Consider the following 23,000-nt stretch of genomic DNA (forward strand, 5'->3'; position numbering starts at 1 on the left):
ACTTCGTCTTTTTGTGTATGGCTATCCAGTTTCCCCAGCACCATTTGTTGAAAAGGCCGTCCTTTCCTTATTGAATGGTCTGGACACTCCTGTCAAAAATTAGTTGACCATATATGTGTGAGGTTATTTCTGGGTGTTCTGTTCCATTAATCTGTATGTCTCTCTTTATGCCTTTTCTGTTTAATGTTGCTTTGCAGTAAGTTTTGAAATCTGGAAGTTTGAGTCCTCCAACTTTGATCTTTTTCACGATGAGTTTGGCTAAGTATTTGAGCTCCCGTGAGATTCCATGTGACTTTTAGGATGAGTTTTTCTATTTTAGCAAAAATGTTGAGTTTTGATAGGGATTGCGTTGTGCTTCTGATAGTGTAGATATCTTAATATTCTTCTAGTCCATGAACACAAATGTCTCTCCATTTATTTGTGTCTTTAATTCTTTTAGCAATATTTTATAGTTTCGGTGTGCAAGTCTTTTGTTTCCTTGGTTAAGTTTATTCCTAAGTATTTCATTCTTTTTAATGCTATTGTAAGTGGAATTGTTTTCTTAATTTACTTTTTGGACTGTCTATTGTTACATAGAAACACAACTAATTTTTGTGTGTTGATTTTATATTCTGCAACTTTGCAGAACTTATTATTAATATAACTTTTTTTTGGTGTCATCTCTAGGTTATTTAACATACAGATCTTGTCATCTGCAAACATAATTTTACCTCTTCCTTTCCAATTTGAATGCCTTCTGTTTTTCTTGCCTAATTGCTCTGGCTGGAACTTTCAATACTATGTTGAATAGAAGTGATGAAAGTGGGCATCCTTGTCTTGATCTTAGGGACAAAGCTTTGTCTTTTACCATTGAGTATGATGTTAGCTGTTGGTTTTTCATATGTATCTTTATTATGTGAAGTACATTTCCTTCCATTCCTAGTTGAATTTTTAAATTTTTTAATGAAAGGGTATTAATTTTTGTCTTTTTTTTCCTACATCATTTGACATGATCATGAGGGTTTTTCCCCTTTATCTGTTAATGTGGTGTATTATTAAATATTAATACATTGATTTTTCATATGTTGAACCACCTTTGCATTCCAAGAATAAACCCCATTAGGTCATGGTATATAATACTTTTAATTTGCTGCTGAATTCAGTTTACTAGGTCATGACTTATCCATACATAAAGAGTGTTGAAAGAAAATTGTTTAACAGTTACTAGTCCCACTTTATTTTGGGCAGTGAGCTGAAAATACACAGACAGAAACACATATGCATATTGCAAGTAACTAAATACATATGTGATTGTATTAATAATTTTTTCATGTATTTATTATCAGTCTCCTTCATTAGATTGCAAGCACCATGAGGGCAGAGACCTCGTGCTCTTGTTTATTTTTCTGCATTTCTATTTTCTTATTTGGCACTTAATGTGCTTTCAGTAAGTGTATGTAGAGGCCAGGTGCAGTGGCTTATACCTGTAATCCTAGCACTTTGGGAGGCTGAGGCAGGTGGATCACTTGAGGTCAGGAGTTCAAGACCAGCCTGGCCAGCATGGTGAAACCCCATCTCTACTAAAAATAGAAAAATTAGCCAGGTTTGGTGGTGCATGCCTGCAATCCCAGCTACTTGAGAGGCTGAGGCACAAGAATCGCTTGAACCGGGAGGTGGAGGTTGCAGTGAGCTGAGATTGCGCCACTACACTCCAGCCTGGGCAACAAAGCGAGATACTGTTTCCAAAAAAAAAAAAAGAAGTATGTGGAATGAATGAATGTTGTTTAATTCTCCTAATAATTCTGTGTGACAGTTATTTGTGCCATATTCATGTAATAGATAAAACAGCTTTTACTCAATAGTCATGAATCAGTGATTCTAAGGCAAATAAATTTGTTTTAGTCAGTGTAGAATGATTAAACACCTCCCATGCAGCTGGCTGTATCAGGATTGGAGGAGTAATATTTTCTGATGCGAAGGGAAGTACCTTGCAGTCTGATTGGGGGAAGCAGACAAATAATTAGGAAATTATGTAGTTTAATGAGGTGTTATGGTCTGAATGCCTCCCAAAATTCATGTTTTGAAACTTAATCTCCACTGTGGCGATATTAAGAAGTGAAAGGTGATTAAGTCATGAGGGCATGGCCTTTACAAATGAATTAATGCCCTGTAAAAGGGCTGGAGGGAATTATCTTAGATTCTTTTTTGCCCTTCCACCTTCCACAGTGTGAAGACACTGTCTGTCCCCTCCAGAGGATGCAACAATAAGACATCATCTTGGAATCAGAGAGACACAAAACCTGCTAACCATACACAAAACCTGCAGGCGCCTTGATCTTGGATTTTCTAGCCTTCAGAATTTTGAGAAATACGTTTCTATTATTTACAAGTTGCCCAGTCTGTGGTATTTTGGTATAGTAGCACAAATGGACTAAGACACGATAAAGATATCCACAAAATGCTAAAAGGTCACAACAGGGGAACATTGGAATTATGGGAAGAGAGTGAATGAGGAAAGAGAGAAGGTACTTTGAGGAAGCATAGGCTTTGGATTCAAAAAGGCCCAGATCTGTTCTACTTAGAAGCCATGTGACCTGGGGCAGGTAACTGGTTTTTGTTTCTTTGTTTGTTTTAGTTTAATTTTCTCATGGTACGATAGATACAACATCTACCTTAATCAGTTTGTTCAGAGGTTGGGCGATGAGAGAGAACATGTCTCAGCCATTTAAGTAGTTACTTCTCTGGAGAGAGTTTCTGGGCTTAGGGAAAGAATGATAAATTTATTTTTAAATTTTGCAGCCCTTTATCTGTATAATTAAAGGGAGGGAAGTACTATGCTTTATAAGTATGTTAACTGTTTTTTATGTTAGCAACATATTGTGTACATATACCTCAAGGTTATAACAAGTCTTAAAAAAAATTGTGGCTGGGCATGGTGGCTCAAGCCTGTAATCCCAGCACTTTGGGAGGCCGAGATGGGCGGATCACGAGGTCAGGAGATCGAGACTATCCTGGCTAATACGGTGAAACCCCGTCTCTACTAAAAAATACAAAAAAACTAGCCGGGCGAGGTGGCGGGCACCTGTAGTAGTCCCAGCTACTCGGAAGGCTGAGGCAGGAGAATGGTGTGAACCCGGGAGGCGGAGCTTGCAGTGAGCTGAGATCCAGCCACTGCACTCCAGCCTGGGCGACAGAGCCAGACTCCGTCTCAAAAAAAAAAAAAAAAAAAAAAAAAATTGTGCTTATTCTTTGTGTTGAAATGTTTTGCTTCTAAAATCCTTTATGTTTTTTAGCCTCATTGTAATTTGTCCCCAGAATTGCAATTTCCCTTTTCTACAACAAAACACTCTTTTAAAAGACTAGCTGGACATGGTGGCTCTCTGCTGCAATCCCAGTGCTTTAGGAGGCCAAGGCAGGAGGATTGCTTGAACCCAGGAGTTTGAGACCAACCTGTGCAACAAAATGAGGCCTGATCCCTTATCAATGTGTTTAGAAATTCAGGCTGAGTGCAATGGCTCATGCCTGTAATCCCAGCACTTTGGGAGGTAGAAGCAGGTGGGTCACTTGAGGTCAGGAGTTTGAGACCAGCCTGGCCAGCGTGGTGAAACCCTGTTTCTACTAAAAATACAAACATTAGCCGGACATTGATGGTACGCACCAGTAGTCCCAGCTACTTGAGAGGCTGAAACAGAAGAATCGCTTGAGCCCAGGAGGCAGAGGTTGCAGTGAGCCGAGATTGCACCACTACAACCTGAGCGACAGAGCAAAAAAAAAAAAAAAAAAAGAGAGAAAAGAAATTCACATGCATATTGAAATATCCTAATCTTTGGGAATTCTGATTATCAAATCCAGATTTCATAGGAATAAGTTACTTTTTAAAATAAAGGTAAAAGCATTCAAGGGTGCGACTAATATTTAAATAATTTTTAAAATGTATGTGACCTTTGCCCTTATTAATACAATAGGAGAGTAGATTGGAAACTCCTGGAGTCTGCTTATATGTTCTATATATGTTTTCTTCATAAAAGCTTTCAGGCCAGGCATGGTGGTACACACCTGTAATCCCAGCACTTTGGGAGCCTGAGCTCAGGAGTTAGATACCAGCCTGGGCAACATGGCGAAACTGTGTCTTCACCAAAAAAGAAAAGAAAAAAAAAACAAAAAAAAACTAGCCTGGCATGGTGGTGCATGCTTGGAGGCCGAGGTGGGAGAATTGCTTGAGTCCCAGAGGTCAAGGCTGCAGTGAGCCGAGATTGCACCACTGCACTCCAACCTGGGTGAAAGAGTGAGATCCTATTTAAAAAAAAAAAAAAATGTTTTCAGTATTTCACTGTTTCAGGTAACATTTTAAAATTAAATATGTGTATATTGTATTCTTTTTCACTTGCAACAAATATATTTTTCTAATGGTATTTTTTATATACTTTTTTATTTTTTTAAATTATACTCTAAGTTCTAGGGTACATGTGCACAACGTGCAGGTTTGTTACCTATGTATACATGTGCATGTGCCATGTTGGTGTGCTGCACCAATTAACTCGTCATTTACTTTAGGTATATCTCCTAATGCTATCCCTCCCCCTTCCTCCCACCCCACGACAGGCTCCCGTGTGTGATGTTCCCCACCCTGTGTCCAAGTGTTCTCATTGCTCAAATCCCACCTATGAGTAAGAACATGCGGTGTTTGATTTTTTTGTCCTTGCGATAGTTTGCAGAGAATGATGGTTTCCAGCTGCATCCATGTCCCTACAAAGGACATGAGCTCATCCTTTTTTATGGCTGCATAGTACTCCATGGTGTATATGTGCCGCATTTTCTTAATCCAGTATGTCATTGATGGACATTTGGGTTGGTTCCAAGTCTTTGCTGTTGTGAATAGTGCCGCAATAAACATACGTGTACATGTGTCTTTATAGCAGCATGATTTATAATCCTTTGGGTATATCCCCAGTAATGGGATGGCTGGGTCAAATGGTATTTCTAGTTCTAGATCCTTGAGGAATCGCCGCACTGTCTTCCACAATGGTTGAACTAGTTTACACTCCCACCAACAGTGTAAAAGCGTTCCTATTTCTCTACATCCTCTCCAGCATCTGTTGTTTCCTGACTTTTTAAAATGATGGCCATTCTAACTGGTGTGAGGTGGTGTCTCATTGCTGTTTTGATTTGCATTTCTCTGATGGCCAGTCATGATGAGCATTTTTTTATGTGTCTGTTGGCTGCATAAATGTCTTCTTTTGAGAAGTGTCTGTTCATATCCTTTGCCCACTTTTTGATGGGGTGGTTGTTTTTTTCTTGTAACTTTGTTTGAGTTCTTTGTAGATTCTAGATATTAGCCCTTTGTCAGATGAGTAGGTTGCAAAAATTTTCTCCCGTTCTGTAGGTTGCCTGTTCACTCTGATGGTAGTTTCTTTTGCTGTGCAGAAGCCCTTTAGTTTAATTAGATCCATTTGTAAATTTTGGCTTTTGTTGCCATTGCTTTTGGTGTTTTAGGCATGAAGTCCTTGCCCATGCCTATGTCCTGAATGGTATTACGGAGGTTTTCTTCTAGGGTTTTTATGGTTTTAGGTCTAACATTTAAGTCTTTAATCCCTCTTGAATTAATTTTTGTATAAAGTGTAAGGAAGGGATCTAGTTTCAGCTTTCTACATATGGCTAGCCAGTTTTCCCAGCATGATTTATTAAATAGGGAATCCTTTCCCCATTTGTTGTTTTTGTCAGGTTTGTCAAAGATCAGATGTTTGTAGATGTGTGATACTATTTCTGAGGGCTCTGTTCTGTTCTGTTGGTCTATATCCCTGTTTTGGTACCAGTACCATGCTGTTTGGGTTACTGTAGCCTTGTAGTATAGTTTGAAGTCAGGTAATGTGATGCCTCCAGCTTTCTTCTTTTGACTTAGGATTGTCTTGGCAATGCAGGCTCATTTTTGGTTCCATATGAACTTTAAAGCATTTTTTTCCAATTCTGTGAAGAAAGTCATTGGTAGCTTAATGGGGATGGCATTGAATCTATAAATTACCTTGGGTAGTATGGCCATTTTCACGATGTTGATTCTTCCTATCCATGAGCATGGAATGTTCTTTCCATTTGTTTGTGTCCGCTTTTATTTCATTGAGCAGTGGTTTGTAGTTCTCCTTGAAGAGTTGCTTCACATCCCTTGTAAGTCGGATTCCTAGGTATTTTATTATCTTTGAAGCAATTGTGAATGGGAGTTCACTCATGATTTGGCTCTCTGTTTGTGTGTTATTAGTGTAGAGGAATGCTTGTGATTTTTGCACATTGATTTTGTTTCCTGAGACTTTGCTGAAGTTGCTTATCAGCTTAAGGAGATTTTGGGCCGAGACGATGGAGTTTTCTAAATATACAGTCGTGATGGTATTATATATTATGATATTTATTCTACTTGTTTAAACTGCACATACTGGTCCTTTGCAAATATCAGAAGATTTTAGATGATCTCATTTGCTAAAATAATGAAAGCCAGGATTGCTTGTAAACAGCATACTTTGTTTTGTATTTTTATTATTCACAAATGTGGTTCTTTTTTTTTTTTTTTTTTTTTTTGAGACGGAGTCTCGCTGTGTCACCCAGGCTGGAGTGCAGTGGCGTGATCTCTGCTCACTGCAAGCTCCGCCTCCCGGGTTTACGCCAGTCTCCTGCCTCAGCCTCCCAAGTAGCTGGGACTACAGGCGCCCGCCACCACGCCCAGCTAGTTTTTTGTATTTTTAGTAGAGACGGGGTTTCACCATGTTAGCCAGGATGGTCTCGATCTCCTGACCTCATGATCCACCTGCCTCGGCCTCCCAAAGTGCTGGGATTACAGGCTTGAGCCACCGCGCCCGGCCTCACAAATGTGGTTCTCTCACCGTTTTTCCCTTCTGTGTTAATTCGGTTGTTACTTTTCTCGAATGCCTCAAGTCTTGGTGAAATTATAATGATTCTGACTTTTCAAGAGAAAGCAGGTTTTCCTCTCCAGTTAGCACAACTTGTCAGCTCTTTTGTTTTTGTGCCGATACCTTTCTTTTCCCAGCTGTGTAGTGTTTTTTCTTCCAATCCAAATGTCTTTAAAAATATAGGATTGTCAGTCTGTTCCATATTACTTCCAGATTATTTTTTCTGTTTATTAATACATGCCGTGTATGTGTGTGTGTGTGTGTGTGTGTGTGTGTGTGTGTATTGCCTTTGAAAAATGACTTCACCTTTGTCTCTTCATCTTTAGGGTGGAGGGTGGTGGGGTTGATTTCTGCAATCCCTTATGCAGCGACTACTCCAGCTTTACTTAAAAATAATGGAAATCAGAGTAGAATGTGCTTTTAGTCTCTTGAGTGATGTTGGCTGGGGAGAGTGTCCTAGAAACGGCTATACATTCATGACGTGATTTGCAAAGAACTTCCCAGTTTTCTTCCAAGAAGGTTATATTCTACTGTTTTGTCATTAGTTTGTTGTTGTGTCACAGCTGTATAACTCTTTGTGTGTGTATTGGCGGGGCGGTTGTTTGTACCAACTCAAAAATTAAACGAAGTCATACTGTACTGACCTCGACAACTGAAATTTTCAGTAAGCCTTGAGAAGACGAAATTAGATAACATTTTTTTTTCTATTGCACCTGACAGAACTTTGATTCAACTGAGACAACCAAAAGTGTATGTGGGGTTTGTAGAGTGCTGAGATGGGAGATTTGACTCATATAATCAAGAATGGTTAAGGGTAAAGTAGGTCTTGCAGGCCACTAGAAATAGATAGTAGGTATTATAAAGGGTATTATATTCTACCTCTTTTCTTGCATTATAGCTTAATTCTCTTTTCTGCCAATACATTTTCTCCATGAGTCAAGGGACATCATCATCAGTGATTTTAGGCTTATTTCCTTGTAGCCTTGTAGCTAGTGGTTTTAACAGCTAGCTCTAGTCTATAAAAAATAATCCCAGTCTATAAAAAACAACCCCAAAGAAGGACTTTTGATTGATGAAGTCTAGGATATATACCTTTCCTAGTGACGAGGGGATAGAGCTTATTGCCATAAAGGAGTGATTGAGTCATCAAGCAAGGATTATTACTAGGCAAACAGAAGATACCCATTATTGGTATTTAAAGGGATCAAGTTTTGAGCTTATTCAAAAGTAGACAAAAATTCCTAAGGGTTATAATTTGTAGTGGAAAAGGTTTTGTTTTTTGTTTTTTGTTTTCATATTATTTACACATGCTTATACCTTTATTTATACATGCTTATACACATGCTTATAGTACAGGTGTACAACTAATTCAGTAGTTAGTTGGATCACTTTGGGTTTGTATAGTTATCTTTATATGCACATAATTTTTATTCTGGTGATTTTGAACTTAGGCCACTGTATTCCAAAAAAAGAATGGCTTTGATTTGAATCCAGCCAGACTCGTGGTTAAATGTGGACAGAAGATGTCTGCATATATACGTGCTCATTGTTTTTCTGTCTCATTTTCTATGTTTTTCCTCTTAAATCACATCCCCACGAGTCAATATTTATATACTAGAATAGGTAAGTAATATGATTAGTTTACTCTTATTATAGAATGTCTAGTTGATTCTTTATATAGGAGCTAATGTTTCTTTTAATGGATTCCTATGTAATGATTATCCCCTGGCTTCTGATTTTTTAAAAATCTAGGTGCAGTTCAGTTCAACTAGCTGCAGTGCCCAGAGCCTACTATGCTCCAGGTACTGGAATTACAAAGAATAAAAATAGTTATGTCCCCTAACGTAAACTTAGAGAAAAATATAATCAGAAGGTTCCCCCACATTATAATGATAAATATTTGATGTGCTCTCCACCTTAATTATGATTCACTTTTTTTTTTTTAACATTTAAAGGTTTACCTGAATGTAATATAGTTGGAGGAAGACCATATCATAAGTACGCTTGATAAATTTTTATGAACAAACATCTGTGAAACCAGCACCCGGAATGACTCAGTAGTAAATACACCAATATATATTAATAACTAAATGCGCAATAGTGAGAACATTGGAAAAAAGGATATTTTGCTGTCCTCAGGTGTCTTTTTGTGTGGTTGTTTTTTTTTTCTTCTTGGAGTTTTTGCCACCTACCTGCCCCTGTGACTGTTGTTTCTTGTAATAAAGAATGGTTTCTGTGATGTTCTGACTGAATACTAGGAATACCATTGTATTGAAGTGAAAGTCTTTTTTCTCTTGTACTCATTTTTATGGTCATTTTTTTTTTAAAAATGCTATAGGATAGCCTGCTATTTCAAACAATTTTACCATGTTTACCATCTGAAATTTTGAAGAGAATGTAGTGTAATTATAATTAGTATTTAGCAGTATTTCTTTGGAAATGTTCTTTGCGATGCTAATATTGATTTTAATTTTTATGTATTTTTGTACCTCCCCTGATATTTGTCAAATTTCCTTCTGTTATGTACAACTAAAGTCTTTATGAATTCATAGTTATGAAATTTACACTTGCAACTTTCTGTAAAGAAAAATGTATTATGAAATATCACTGTGAATATGATTGAAACTGTTGCACTAAAAACAGACATTTTAAGAATCTTAAGCATTTCAGAGGCATCTATCCTTGAGTATATAATTGATATACTTCAACACTTAGCATATTTCCTTGTACATCTTACATTTTCAGTAATTATTGAGATTTGTTATTTAGTTTTTAAGATACTCTCATCTGCTCTTAATTCAAATGTAACATCTCTTCTTTATAAATGTGATTTTTCCTGAATATTTTAAAGGCATTTAATTATTTGAAATGTTTATGTTTTTTAAATACCTTCCAATATAACGTATGTTAGGTTTTTTTAACAGGAGAGTATATATCGTTTATGTATTTTGAGATTGTTTAGAGAAAAAAAGGTTGACTTGATTTTAGAATAGGCAGTGACATTTCTGAGAATATTAAAATTGTCAGCAGTTAAACAAATCATTTAAAAATACTACATGCTTACAGTAACTACTCTGTAGTAACTAAGTTTGTTCTACACTAAAGATGTTTATTATGATCTCATGACTAATAGCATAAAAGATCAGGAGAGTTTTCATTTTTATTTTTTTCTTAAACTGTAGGTCATAACATGTTTAGTGGAGTAACCAATTGAGTGAGAAAAACAGAACAAGAGACAGAGAGATACGAGATTTCTTTGCAATAATTACAGTGTTTATTATGTAAAGAAACTTTGATCTTATATATCAATTCTTATTCTTTTAAAGGAGGGTGCATCTGCACGGAAGACTCAGACTCCTGCAGCCCAGCCAGTACCAAGACCAGGTAAAAATATAAAACTTTGTTTTTTGCTTTCTTTCAAAAGCTCATAACAGCGCAAGTTTTTTGGTATGTGTATATAATGCTTTGAACACATTTAAATTTTACTTAAAATACATTGCAAAGTCATGTTTCTTTAAAGACTGTTGATATTGTTTAAGCAGATCTCAAAACTGTGATAATATACATAAAATGCTTGCTAAACTTCAGTCAGCATCATTAATAAATCTTCATGTTTTTAGCAGAAAGACATAAAGAAATAAAGTGAAAAGCATATTAAATTATTTATTTTCCTATAGTGTAATAAGCAGCTGAACTGGATTTTGTAATATTCTTTATTGAAGTAATGTTTTCCCTGATTTGATTCACAGGTCATTGATAAAATGGGTTATAAAACACTGTTTTTCAATCATGAAGTTATACTATAGAACATTTACTTGAATAAATAGGTATAGTGAAGACTTAAAGAAAATTTTTAAGAAAATGTTTTCATTTCGGTTAAGATTTTAGAAACATGTTTTAAAACATTTTTAAATGTTTAAAAGCTATTTATATATATCCATCCTCATCAGGTAGTATGTACAGATGTGATTTTTTTTCCTACAGCAGCACAGAATTATAATTTTAATAGAATGATATTCAGCTTTGATGCTTAGAACTTCAGATATCTGTGTTGAACACCTAAAGTTCTGTATCATTTTTTAAAAAATGTGTTAAGCAAAGGTAGTATTGAAGTTATTTTAGAAAAATTCTTCCCCCTATTCCTAGTACCTAAAAAGACTGATCTTTATAGATACTTAGATACCAACCCTATATTTATTTTTGGTCTTTTGGATTTGTTTTTGGTGTTTGGTGTTTGTTTTATTTTTACATTTATTTAGCATAATTTCAGTGCTAGGCTATACCAGCTGCCACCCCTGCCCCCCGGCCCTTTTTTTTTTTTTTTTTTTTTAAATAACCTCATCAGTGCTGTTGAAAGTGAGTATGAAAAAAGAATATAAAGGTTTGGAAAGATACAGGCAAGAACTTAACTGGATCTTCTGCATAAATTTCACAGTATCAATAGTGCAGATACGGATATTCTCTTATTCATAGTATGTACACAGGCCAATTTAAAATTATTTAGATTATGAATATTAAATATTTTCTGGAGGCATGTCAAAAGCATGGTACATGGGGCTTATGTTGGGATGGTTTTGCAGGGTGATTTCCTTATGTCCTGTATTCATGCTCCTCTTAGATGTGGCTAGTATTTCCTTTTTTTGTTTTTATTTTTTGTTTGACAGTAGGTTTGTTTGAAATTTTTGTCATTGCTGTTTTTAAGTAGGTGTGGAGAAGAGGAGTGCTCTGTCAGCCTTGTTATACTTAGACTAGATTGGATGTAATTGATTAAGATGACAGGACTAATTTTCGATAGAGATGGTCATACCAGAATCCATCATGAGAGTATAAGAACAACAACTAAATTCAACAAATATTATTTGAATTTCTATATAGTAGGCTCTTGTCCGGAAACTAAGAGAAGCTGAAGGAGCTTTTTACAGGAAGGAAGAAAAAAGTGAAGGAAATAGGGATGGACAGATGGGGTTGGGCCCAAAGAATACTAAACATAAAGTATAGAAATATTGTGGAGGCAGTTGAATCACAGATAAGAGAATTGTTTGCTTTTCTTTGGAAGGGAGGGATGGGAGGTTATGGTTTGTCAGAAATGGAAAAAGGAGAACAAGCCACCACCTGAGGATTCTAACTTAGAATCTGTGATGTAAAATTTTTTCTATTTCATATTTTCATAAAATAAGTTAGTATATAAGGAAAGGGCTGGGAGAGGCACTGATATCTAAACAAACCATTTTGTTCAGATGTGTCTTGTGATAAAATAAAGTTAAAGGGTCTAGATTTTACTAGCCAGTTATGTGGCTAGGGGAAGATCATGTGTGTAAAGTAAGGAGTCCTAAGTCTTTTCACCTCTTAATGTTCTAGCCTACTTTTTCAATTGCTCTGTTAAAGTGTACTGGGGATTAAACCGATCGAAATTAATCTGAACTAATGTCTCGTCATACATCAGATATTCTATTGCCCATCCATGTGAACTTTGCACTTCCTACTCCCACTTACTGCTTCACACCCATACATCCACATTTCCTACCCACCATTCTAAAGTAATTAAGGTTTTTGCTCTCATTCAGCAATAAGACTTGATTGGAATGGATAGTAGTAGTTTGAAGTCTTTATTTGTCCTAATTAGTGTATTTTTATTTTGCTGCCAAAATGTTAGATGCATCTGCTTTTGGGGGTGCAGCCCAGTTTTGAAGGGATATTGTTTAATATTTGACATGTATACTAGTATTATTTCTTTAAAATCTGAAAAATGTGAGTACCCAAAATATATATGGCCAGTGTAAGAAGGGGGATTATAGAAGTGTAACTGTTATTTGTTGGGTAGAGTTCGGATAATTTGGAAATGGGAGACTGACCCACCTGTTCTTTCCTTGAGTGAGATACCTCAAGGGTGGAGTTCTGTTTTTGAGCATTTACAAATTTTTATTTCTCATTTCATCAAATATTTATTTAGTGCTGTTGTGCCAGGCAAGTCTGTGGGTAAATTTAATGTTTTAAAATGTTTACAGTTAAACACTTTAAACATCTAAAGCTCTAAAAATTTCCAACCTCTCAAAATTCATTTAGGGAATATAACTAACAAGAGGCACATGTTTTCCAGTGGATTCATAAATAAAAGCATTTGAAAGTATTGGGGGAACCAGCCCCCAATATTTCAACATAGGTTCTTTTTATTTTCCCTAAGGGTCAGCTGGTCTGAGAAATAAAGAGAAAGAGTACAAAGACAGTAATTTTATAGCTGGGCCTCCAGGGGTAACATCACATATTGGTAGTTCCGTGATGTCCCCTGAGCCGCAAAACCAGCAAGTTTTTATTAGGGATTTTAAAAGGGGAGGGGTATATGAACAGGGAGTGGGTCACAAAGATCACATGCTTCAAAGCGCAATAAAGATCACAAGGCAAAGGCAAAATTAGAATTACTGATGAGGGTCTGTGTCCCGCTGTGCATTTCTTGATAAACATCTTAACAGAAAACAGGGTTTGAGAGCAGAGAACCGCTCTGACCAAAATTTGCCAGGCTGGAATTTCCCAATCCTGATAAGCCTGAGGGTATTGCAGGAGACCAGGATGTATTTCAGTCCTTATCTCAACCTCATAAGACAGACACTCCTAGAGCAGCCATTTATAGACCTCCCCCCAGGAATGCATTCCTTCCCCAGGGTATTCCTTGCTGGGAAAAGAATTCAGTGATATCTCACTTACTTGCATGTCTATTTATAGGCTCTCTGCAAGAAGAAAAATATGGCTCTCTTCTGCCTGACCCCACAGGCAGTCAGACCTTGTGGTTATCTTCTCTTGTTCCCCGAAAATCGTTGTTACTCTGTTCTTTTTTAAGGTGCACTGATTTCATATTGTTCAAACACATGTTTTACAATCAATTTGTACAGTAGTAGTCCTGAGGTGACGTACATTCTCACCTTACAAAGATAACAGGATTAAGAGATTAAAGACAGGCATAAGAAATTATAAGAGTAGTATTAGGGAAGTGATAACTTCCATGAAATCTTCATAATTTATGTTCAGAGATTGCAGTAAAGACAGGCATAAGAAATTATAAAAGTATTAAATTTGGGAACTGATAAATGCCCATGAAATCTTCACAATTTATGTTCTTCTGCCGCGGTTCCAGCTGGTCCCTCCGTTCGGGGTCCCTGACTTCCTGCAACAGAAAGGCCATAGTTCTGGACTTCACTGTCTTTCCTTTTTATAGCCATATTGAATTTCTTGCACATATCCTTGTCTGTCTTCTCTCCTTTATTAATGTATACACCATCCATACTTCACTAATTCATAGTTCTTTTGAGATGACTAAGTGGCCTATGGTACTAGTTTATGTGCTTAATACCACTCATGTGAGATTGAGAGAGTGAGCTAGTGGCTGTATATTTTATACAAATTTATTATGCTATTCAATCATGTAATTTATAACCTAGCTACTGCTTGGAGTACTTCTCCTCTCATCCCATAGTTTTAAATCTATGTGCTAATGATTTCCAAATTTGTATCTCCAGTTCAAACTCTGATATCTTATATTAACTGTCTGTGTAACATTTGGATTTGCCATAGGCGTTTTAAAACTAATTAAGATAATGTTTTCCCTGCTATTTTCCCCAAGGCCTCTTACTCTATAGTCTTCTCCTTTTTCATAGAGTGACAACACCATCAACTTTGTTTCTTAAATCAAAAATTTGGAAGTTACTCTTTATTCATCACATTTCCTTACTCCTTTTCTGTTAGTGGGTTCTGTCAGATGTACCTTTTCTGTATTCCAAATTTATCTATTTTTCTTTATCTCCACTACCACAACTCAAGTAGAAACCATCATCATCTCTCTAGACCAGTGGGTCTCAGTGTGGTCGGCTGCCTGGTGTCAGCCCATGACCTTTTTATTTCCGGTGCCAACAAAATAGATACAGAAATTGAGGGTAAAATAGTGTCATAGCATCTGAGTACATTATCATCTTTCTAGAAATTCATTGTTATTATATTTTATTCAGTTGACTTTGAATTGGAAATCAAACAAAAACTCAACCACACATGGTTTGAGTAGCACCATTGTTGACTGTTGTAATAGTCCTAACTGAGCTTTCTGCCTTCACACGTGTACCCTTTTTGATCTCTTGTCCAAATCCATTGTTTTTTTTTTCTTCCAGACTTGTGAAATGAAAATAAAATCTTGTCACTTTCTAGCTTAACAGTTATAGGACTTTCCAGTGGCACTTAAATGTAAACTTAATATTGCTTAAAAGGCCCTAGATTAATTGGTCTCTGCATATATTTGTAACCTCATCTCCTGCCATTCTTCCTTTCTTCCCTCTGGTCTACACATTTGCTTTGTTTCAGTTCCCTAAGTGCAGCAATTTCTTCCTGCCTATGATATTTGCCCACATTCCTACCTCTTATCTGGACTGTTCGCCTACTTGTTCTTGGCAAGTTGGCTTGTTTTCATCTTTCAAATTTCAGCTTAAATGCCACTTTCTTTGAGAAGCTTTTTGCATTCTATCTAAAGCACACTTTTCTGCCAGTATACACTCATTTTCTTCCCTTAGTATGTGTTCCATTTAGATTATGTGTTTGGTTGCATTTTTGTTTATGGTCTGGGCTCACCTACTCTGAAAGAGCTGAAAGCTCTTTGAGGGCAGGAATTACTTCTGTTTTATTTGCAGTTTAATAATAACTTAGCAGCGATGCTTGTACATAGGCTCTGAATGAATGTTTCTTAAGAATCTAATTTATTTGAAATCAAAGCAACAGTAATTTTTCTTATGGTTTATTCTCAGCTTGTAAATTGGCAATTAGCGCACTTGCTTGAGTAGTAGTAGAAGTAGTAGTAGTAGAAGCGGCAGCAGTTAGCATCTACTGTAGTTGCAGGATTCAGTAAATGGTGAGTATGTGCTAATACCTGGTTAAGAACTTTAGCATGCGTTATTATTTTTTAAATTCTCACAGCAATATAAAGATATAGAAACTATTATCTCTTTTACGATTGAGGAAACTGAGGCTGAGCAAAGTTAATCAACTTGCCTAGACAGTGGCAAAATAAGGATATGAACTAAAATAATCTGAGTACAGACCTTTGCTGTTGATCACTCTGTCATACAAACTCGTTATGTTTCTCTCCCCCTCCCCCTTTAAGATCAAGCTTCTCATTGACATGTTCATCACAGTGTCTCAGTCAGGGTCCTTACATACTAGGGAACTTGTTTATATTCATTTGCAGTTTTTTTTTAAACTAAACCTCTAAACTTTATTTTTAACATTTGTGAGTTTTTTTATTTTGCCTTTTTCTTACTTTGGGTCTTCTTGGCCTTGAGTTTAGTAAATGTTTGCCTAAATTCCTGAGGGCATTTGTGGATTTCCTCACCAAATGCAACAGTACTTCAGTCAGAGATTTCTCCCTTGCCCTCTCTTTCTTCTTCCCTCTCTTCCTCTCCCCCTTCCCTACCTTCCTTCCATCTGTCCATCACAGATTTATTTCTTGAAACCTCTTTGTTTTTTGTAGTTCCCTTTAGTCATAATAGAAACTCCTGTTTCCTGTTTATCCATCCTGTTATCCCTTTATCTCTCCAATAAATGCCAAATATTTACCGAGACTGTATTATATTTCAGATGATACTATCTAACCAATCAGATTTATCCATGACCCTCCATTTCTCTAATTGATTTAAGAAAATTCTAGTTTTTTTTTCTCAGCAAGATGAGAAAACCGTAATAGTAAAGGCATATGTCTCAGCATGTATTTGTGTGTATAGTTATCTGCTTTCTGTGGCTCAAAGATCATACTACTGAATCCTGTGATAGTTTATCACAATGAGAGAGCTATACAAAGGATTACAAAGAATTAGTTAAAATGTAGCATTTTGCTGCTTTTTAAATAGAACATTTTCTGAAAGTGTATGTGCTGTGTTATTCACTTTAAAGATGGTATCCATTTTTAAGAACTGACATTCAATTAGAATTTTAAGTCTCCTAAATTTTTCTTTATTTTTGTCATTTAAAAAACAAAACTCGATCATAGCATGTGGCACATTGAGTTATTGTATGGTCAAATACTGAAAATAGAACTTGCAGCACTTTTTATCCTAAGATGTATTGATCTTGTGTTAGGTTATTATTACCATTAATGTCAACAAATATTTCTATGCATTAAAAGTTCATTGTATATAAACATAATACGAAGATATGGGCCAGGCTCAGTGGCTTACCCCTGTAATCCCAGCACTTTAGGAGGCTGAGGTGGGAGGATAGCTTGAGCTCAGGAGTTCGAAATCAACCCTGGGTGACAGAGCGAGACCCTGTTTTTGTTAAAAAGAACAAAAAAAGATAGGAAGATTTGTGTATTTATAATATGATCACAATCAATCATATGGTCATTTTCAGGTAATATAGACCTTCACATATACATGACTGATTACCTGTAACACTGTATTTCTCACCTGAAAAGAGACCAGAAACAATTTTTAAAAGAAAGAAAAAAAAAAAAAGGAATTTTTTAAACTTAGCTCTCAATAACTACTTTTCCTTTTCTTCCAGAATGGTTAAGCGTATTCACACTTTGCACAGTATTATTTGCTCTTATGCTCTGCTTTCACATTTATTACAGTGGTAATCAGCTTATTATGAAATTATTTCTTCTCTGTCTCTCTCTCTCTCTCTTTTTTTTTTTTTTTTGCTAGACCTGAACATCCTTGAATGTAGATACTCAGTGCCTGACATTGTAATACAGTAGTCCCCACTTACTAGCAGGGCATACGTTCCAAGACCCCCAGTGGATACCTGAAACCAGGGAGGGATGGTACAAAACCAGATTCAGTCAACCAGAACATGTTTCTCTTTATGTCTCCCATAAATTTAATGCCCTTTCCATCTTAACACTGTCACTCACTGTGACTGAAACTTTCGCAGTTTGAGGTACAAAGGCAAAAGTAGCATGAATTTCTTTTTCTTCTTCACAATTATACAGATGGTAGATTCTTTGTTTTTATTGTAGGTGTTAGCAACCTCAGGATGTGATTTTATTTTATTTTTTTCTTTTCTTACTAAGTAGAGATTTTCACCTTTTCACCTAAGGGAAACACTTAATGTCTTGTCTTTGGTAGTGGCTTATCCAAATTGTCAGCCTTATCACTCTTGCCCTTTGGGGCCATTCGTATGTAAAACAATGGCCACTTGAAACAAGCACTGTGATAACAGTGAGGGAGATGACTATGAGTGACTAAAGTGTGGGTAGTGTATAGAGTGTGGGTGTGCTGGACAAAGAGAGCATTCACATCCTGGGTGGGGCAGTGTGAGATTTCGTTATGCTCCTGAGAAAGATGTGCAATTTCAAATCTTGTGAATTGTTTGTTTCTGGAATTTTCTCTTTAATATTTTCAGACCACAGTGGACTGTGGTTAACTGAAACTGTAGAAACAGAACTATAGATATTGTATATTCACTTTCCTTTTGACTGCAGATTGTTGAATAATGCATTTTAATATTTTTGTCAAACAAAGATGTTGAGAAGATAGTAAGTTGTAAAATACGTCTTCTGATTTACAGTTAGTCATATGTGAATACAAATAATTTAAAAAATACCCCTTACTTGTAAGTTTGAAAATAAGAATATGGTTTTTATGACACAGAGTTGTGATTTTTTTTTCTTCTTTACAGTTTCTCAAGCAAGACCTCCCCCAAATCAGAAGAAAGGTGAGGTTGTGAATATGATTTTAAACTTAACTTTTAAAAGTAAATGATTGCAGAACCAGGCCTGATACTTTCCTCAGGCAGCTGTATCACATGTTTGTGCTTTGTATCCATTCTGATTTGTCAGAACTCAAGCCACATTGATTATTAAATATTTTTAAATATCCACTGGCTTAAAATATTTTTTAGATCGGAAGAGTTAAAGTTACAATTTATAATCTTTTAACTTTTAGTAGGGAAAGTAATTGTAATTCCTAATAATACATTTTTACCTGTAAAATTTTGTCTTTATAGGATCTCGAACACCCATTATCATAATTCCTGCAGCTACCACCTCTTTAATAACCATGCTTAATGCAAAAGACCTTCTACAGGACCTGAAGTAAGTAATTTATTAAACTATCCTGTTCGTAGGACATTGAGATATCATTGGAAAATAGTAGTTACTGAATCAGTATTACTTATTTGGAGAAAACAAAATTTCAGTTTCTGTGCTATAGGCCTTACACATAGTATGAAGCATAATTTTTCAAAACAGAATATATTCTTTTATATTTGGATCCTTTAGGGAAAATTACAGAAACTTCTGGCTAAAGTCTTAATGAAAAAGGATACTATCATATTAACTTTTAATATGAATTGTTTTCTTTTGATGTTTTTCTCTGAGAGAGCTTGAGGAAGTTCTAAAACTTCCTCAGTTCAGGTTCTCTCTGAATATTAGATGTTATACCGTAGTAGGAGTAAGTAGGTGGATAGGTGGGGGGCATAGTTATTTAACCTAGATAGCAGTGAAAGTTAAAGAAGTGAAAATGAAACCTATAAATGATGATAAAATTTCCACATGCTTAACTTTAAAAAATGTTTAATGTCTATTTTCCTTTCTCATTTCCTTATTAAAATGAATACAATCACACTTGTACCCAGTTTGTTCTAATAAACATGCATCATGGTTATTGGGCACAAAATAAATCTCTGCCATTCCCAACCACTTTCAGATTTAAAATTTAAGTAGTTTACATATATTTTCCCATAGCATTTCTTCTATTAATGAATATTTTTAAGTCTGTTTACTACTTCTTGGATTGGCTATAGTTTACAGAAGAAAGATGGCAATATAAAAATTGTTTTAAATAAGCTTCAGTGATATATACATTAACAAGGTTTAAAATGAGCCATGTTTAAGTGATTTTCAGAATGCTATCAAATTTTTTAGACACAGTGTTGCAAACAGTTTTTCCTCAGTAAATTTTTTTTTTTTTAGTCATCTTCATTGTTAACATGGGTGACTATTTTATATATTCAGCTAAATACCATTGACTGATGTAGGATTTTAAGATAGTTCCTTCTATCAGAATGTATTTTATGAAATAGGGGATAGGGATAGAAAATGCAGGAGCTCAAAAATTGTAATACTGTTTCAGAGGATAAGAGAAATGCTGTGATCACTAGTTGGAGAGAAGGGGGTTAACAGTATTCTGCTTTAATATTTTCATAGTGTTTGTTACATTTTCATGGTACTTCTTACTAAACAAAAGCTGTCAGATTTTCCTGTTGTGTTACATACATTATTTAATTTTGGTATTTGTTAGGAATTTGGACTGTTACTAATCTTAATATGGTTTTATTTGAAGTGGTACTGGCTTAAAGGCATGTCCTTCCAGAGTGATTTTGTGATTGCTCTGCCAGATGCTTTTAAATTCTTAACATAAGGATTTCTAGTCTGTCTTTGAATCAGACCTGAGTGACATTGGACCCTGGCTGACAAATTATCCAGGAGCCCCTTTTCTTCCCCTGCTCCAGAGGTAGATCAAGATGGGTATGCTTCCCCGACATTTGATTGGAAACAGTTTTTCCCTCTAGTTTAATCTTTCATTGATTGTGTGACTCTTCTGTGGCTCTAGTTCCAGTTCCTCTGTGTCCTTTCCCTATGTAGTTGGTAAAAGCCAATTCTCAGTACTGCCTACACTTTCCTCGTGGGCAGTACCTGTGTACTTTATTAGTCCTCAGCATTTTCTTCATTTGTAGCCCATGACTGTTTTCTTTCTAGTCAGCGTTTCAGGTATATGTTACATTGTATTTAGCATTTCCAGGTGTTTATGTATAAAGTTCCAGTTTCAGTAATGTAGTATACCAGATAGTATAACCCATTTTAGTAGGAAGTTGTTAGTCTGCCAAATGTAGTGAATTTCTTAATTCATGTTTCATAATTGTTTGAGTTGTACCTGAGGGGAATTAAAAATGCAGACTATTGGCTGGGCACGGTGGCTCACACCTGTAATCCCAGCACTTTGGGAGGCCAAGGCGGGCAGATCACGAGGTCAGGAAATCAAGACCATCCTGGCTAACATAGTGAAACCCCGTCTCTACTAAAAATACAAAAAAAATTAGCTGAGTGTGGTGGCGGGCACCTGTAGCCCCAGCTACTTGGGAGGCAGAGGCAGGAGAATGGCATGAACCTGGGAGGCGGAGCTTGCAATGAGCTGAGATGGCGCCACTGCACTCCAGCCTGGGTGACAGAGTGAGACTCCATCTGAAAAAAAAAAGCAGATTATTTTATAAGCTGTTTGGCCACTTAGCTATAGATTGTTTGTAGTTGGGATACACTTGACATTAGAAATAAGTTTTAATGTTTTTCTAATCAGTGATGTTGATGCCTTAACTATGAGACAGGTTTAGATGAATTTAGTGATAACTCTTATTTGGGTAGATTGATGTGTATATTGAGTTTGTTCTTTCAACTAACATCTACAGAGCGATAACTAAAAAGTAATACTCTATAGATGGATGTACCACAAGCCCAACCTTCTAGGCGCTCACATGAGAGTGGCACTGGTTTGTCACTAGTTGCAGCTGCTGAGAAATGTGTTTAGCGCTTGTTGTAAAACTCAGTTTCAATGCCTTATTCTAAGTACAGTGAAAAATATACTGTCTTTTGACTCTGCAAATTTGAATCACATTCTGAAGATAGGTTCAGAAACAAATTTGACCTCAACAGTTAGCCTTTAAAAGCTTTATCTAGCTTCTCTCACGAATTATGTGCTATTAGTGAGAATGTATATAATAGTGATTTTTCATAATATATAAACAACTTGAAATGTATTGTTTTCTACAATTTGAAACCTAAAAATGATATACAGTATATCCAGTTTGACCCACTCTTATTCCTGAACAAAAATACAGATAGATAAAAGAAACTTAAAGTCTATTTTAGCCTTAGGTTACCTCTGCCATTTAGTTGCAGAGCAGGAAATACAACCAGGTCTCCTGATGATCAATTTAGTAGTCGTCTTATTTGTACTGTGGAGATACTCAACAAACATTCAGATTAAGAAATTAAGTTTTTATACAATTACATGGAAATTAAGCAGCCTGGTCCTAAATCACTTTTGGGCAAAGAATGAAATTAACACAGTGTTGGTTTTTTTTTTTTTTTTTTTTTTTTTTTGGAGACAGGGTCTCTGTCACCCAGGCTGAAGTGCAGTGGTGTGATCTTGGCTCTCTCGGCTCTCTGCAACCTCTGCCTCCTGGGCTCAAACAATCCTCTTGCCTCAGCCTCCTGAGTAGCTGGGACTACAGGTTGTGCTACCACACCTGGCAAATTTTTGTATTTTTTGTATAGACTAGGCTTAGCCATGTTGCCCAGGCTGGTCTCAAACTCCTGGACCCAAGTGATCTGCCTGCCTTGGCCTCCCGAAGTGCTGGGATTACAGGGATGAGCCACCATGCCCAGCCTCAAAAAATTCTTTGAAACAAGTGAAAACAAAGATACAGTGTACCAGAATCTCTGGGACACAGCTAAAGCAGTATTAAGAGGAAAGTTCATAGTGCTAAATGCCTATATCACGAAGTTAGATCTCAAATTAACCACCTAACGTCACACCTGGAGGAACTACAAGAACAAGAGCAAACCAGTCCCAAAGGTAGCAGAAGAAAATAACCAGAATCAGAGCTGAACAAAATTGATATGTGAAAATCCATACAAAAGATCAATAAAACCAAAAGTTGGTTATTTGAAAGAGTAAGATTAATAGACTGCTAGCTAGATTAATAGAGAAAAAAGAGAAAAGATCTAAATAAACACAATCAGAAATGACAAAGGGATATTACCACCAACTCCACAGAAATACAGAAAACCCTCAGAGACTATGAACACCTCTGTGCACACAAACTAGAATACCTAAAAGAAATGGATAAACTCCTAGAAACGTACAATCTCTCAAGATTGAATTAGGAAGGAGTTGAAATCCTTAACAGACCAATAATGAGTTCCGAATTTGAATCAGTAGTAAAAAAACCCTACCAACCAGAAGCCCCCCAACCCCCAACCAGACAGATTAACAGCTGAATTCTACCAGATGTGTAAAGGAGAGCTGGTATTAGCCCTACTGAAATTGCTCCAAAAAGTCAAGGAGGAGAGACTTCCCTAACTCATTCTTGAAACCAGCA

The 23,000-nt window shown here is 36.2% G+C and overlaps 1 protein-coding gene across 2 annotated transcripts in view; it reads left to right on the plus strand.

The window, feature by feature from the left end:
- The window catches only part of LOC105484638 (cell division cycle 73), a 158,273-nt gene that overhangs the window by 77,805 nt on the left and 57,468 nt on the right, over positions 1-23,000 (plus strand). For both annotated transcript variants that reach the window (XM_011746466.2, XM_024793723.2), the window contains exons 11-13: positions 10,199-10,256; positions 18,522-18,557; positions 18,849-18,936. In XM_011746466.2, the coding sequence (XP_011744768.1) occupies positions 10,199-10,256; positions 18,522-18,557; positions 18,849-18,936 (182 nt within the window). The remainder of the gene's footprint in view (positions 1-10,198; positions 10,257-18,521; positions 18,558-18,848; positions 18,937-23,000) is intronic.

The sequence above is a fragment of the Macaca nemestrina genome, chromosome 1, assembly GCF_043159975.1.
Source record: "Macaca nemestrina isolate mMacNem1 chromosome 1, mMacNem.hap1, whole genome shotgun sequence".
NCBI lineage: Eukaryota > Metazoa > Chordata > Mammalia > Primates > Cercopithecidae > Macaca > Macaca nemestrina.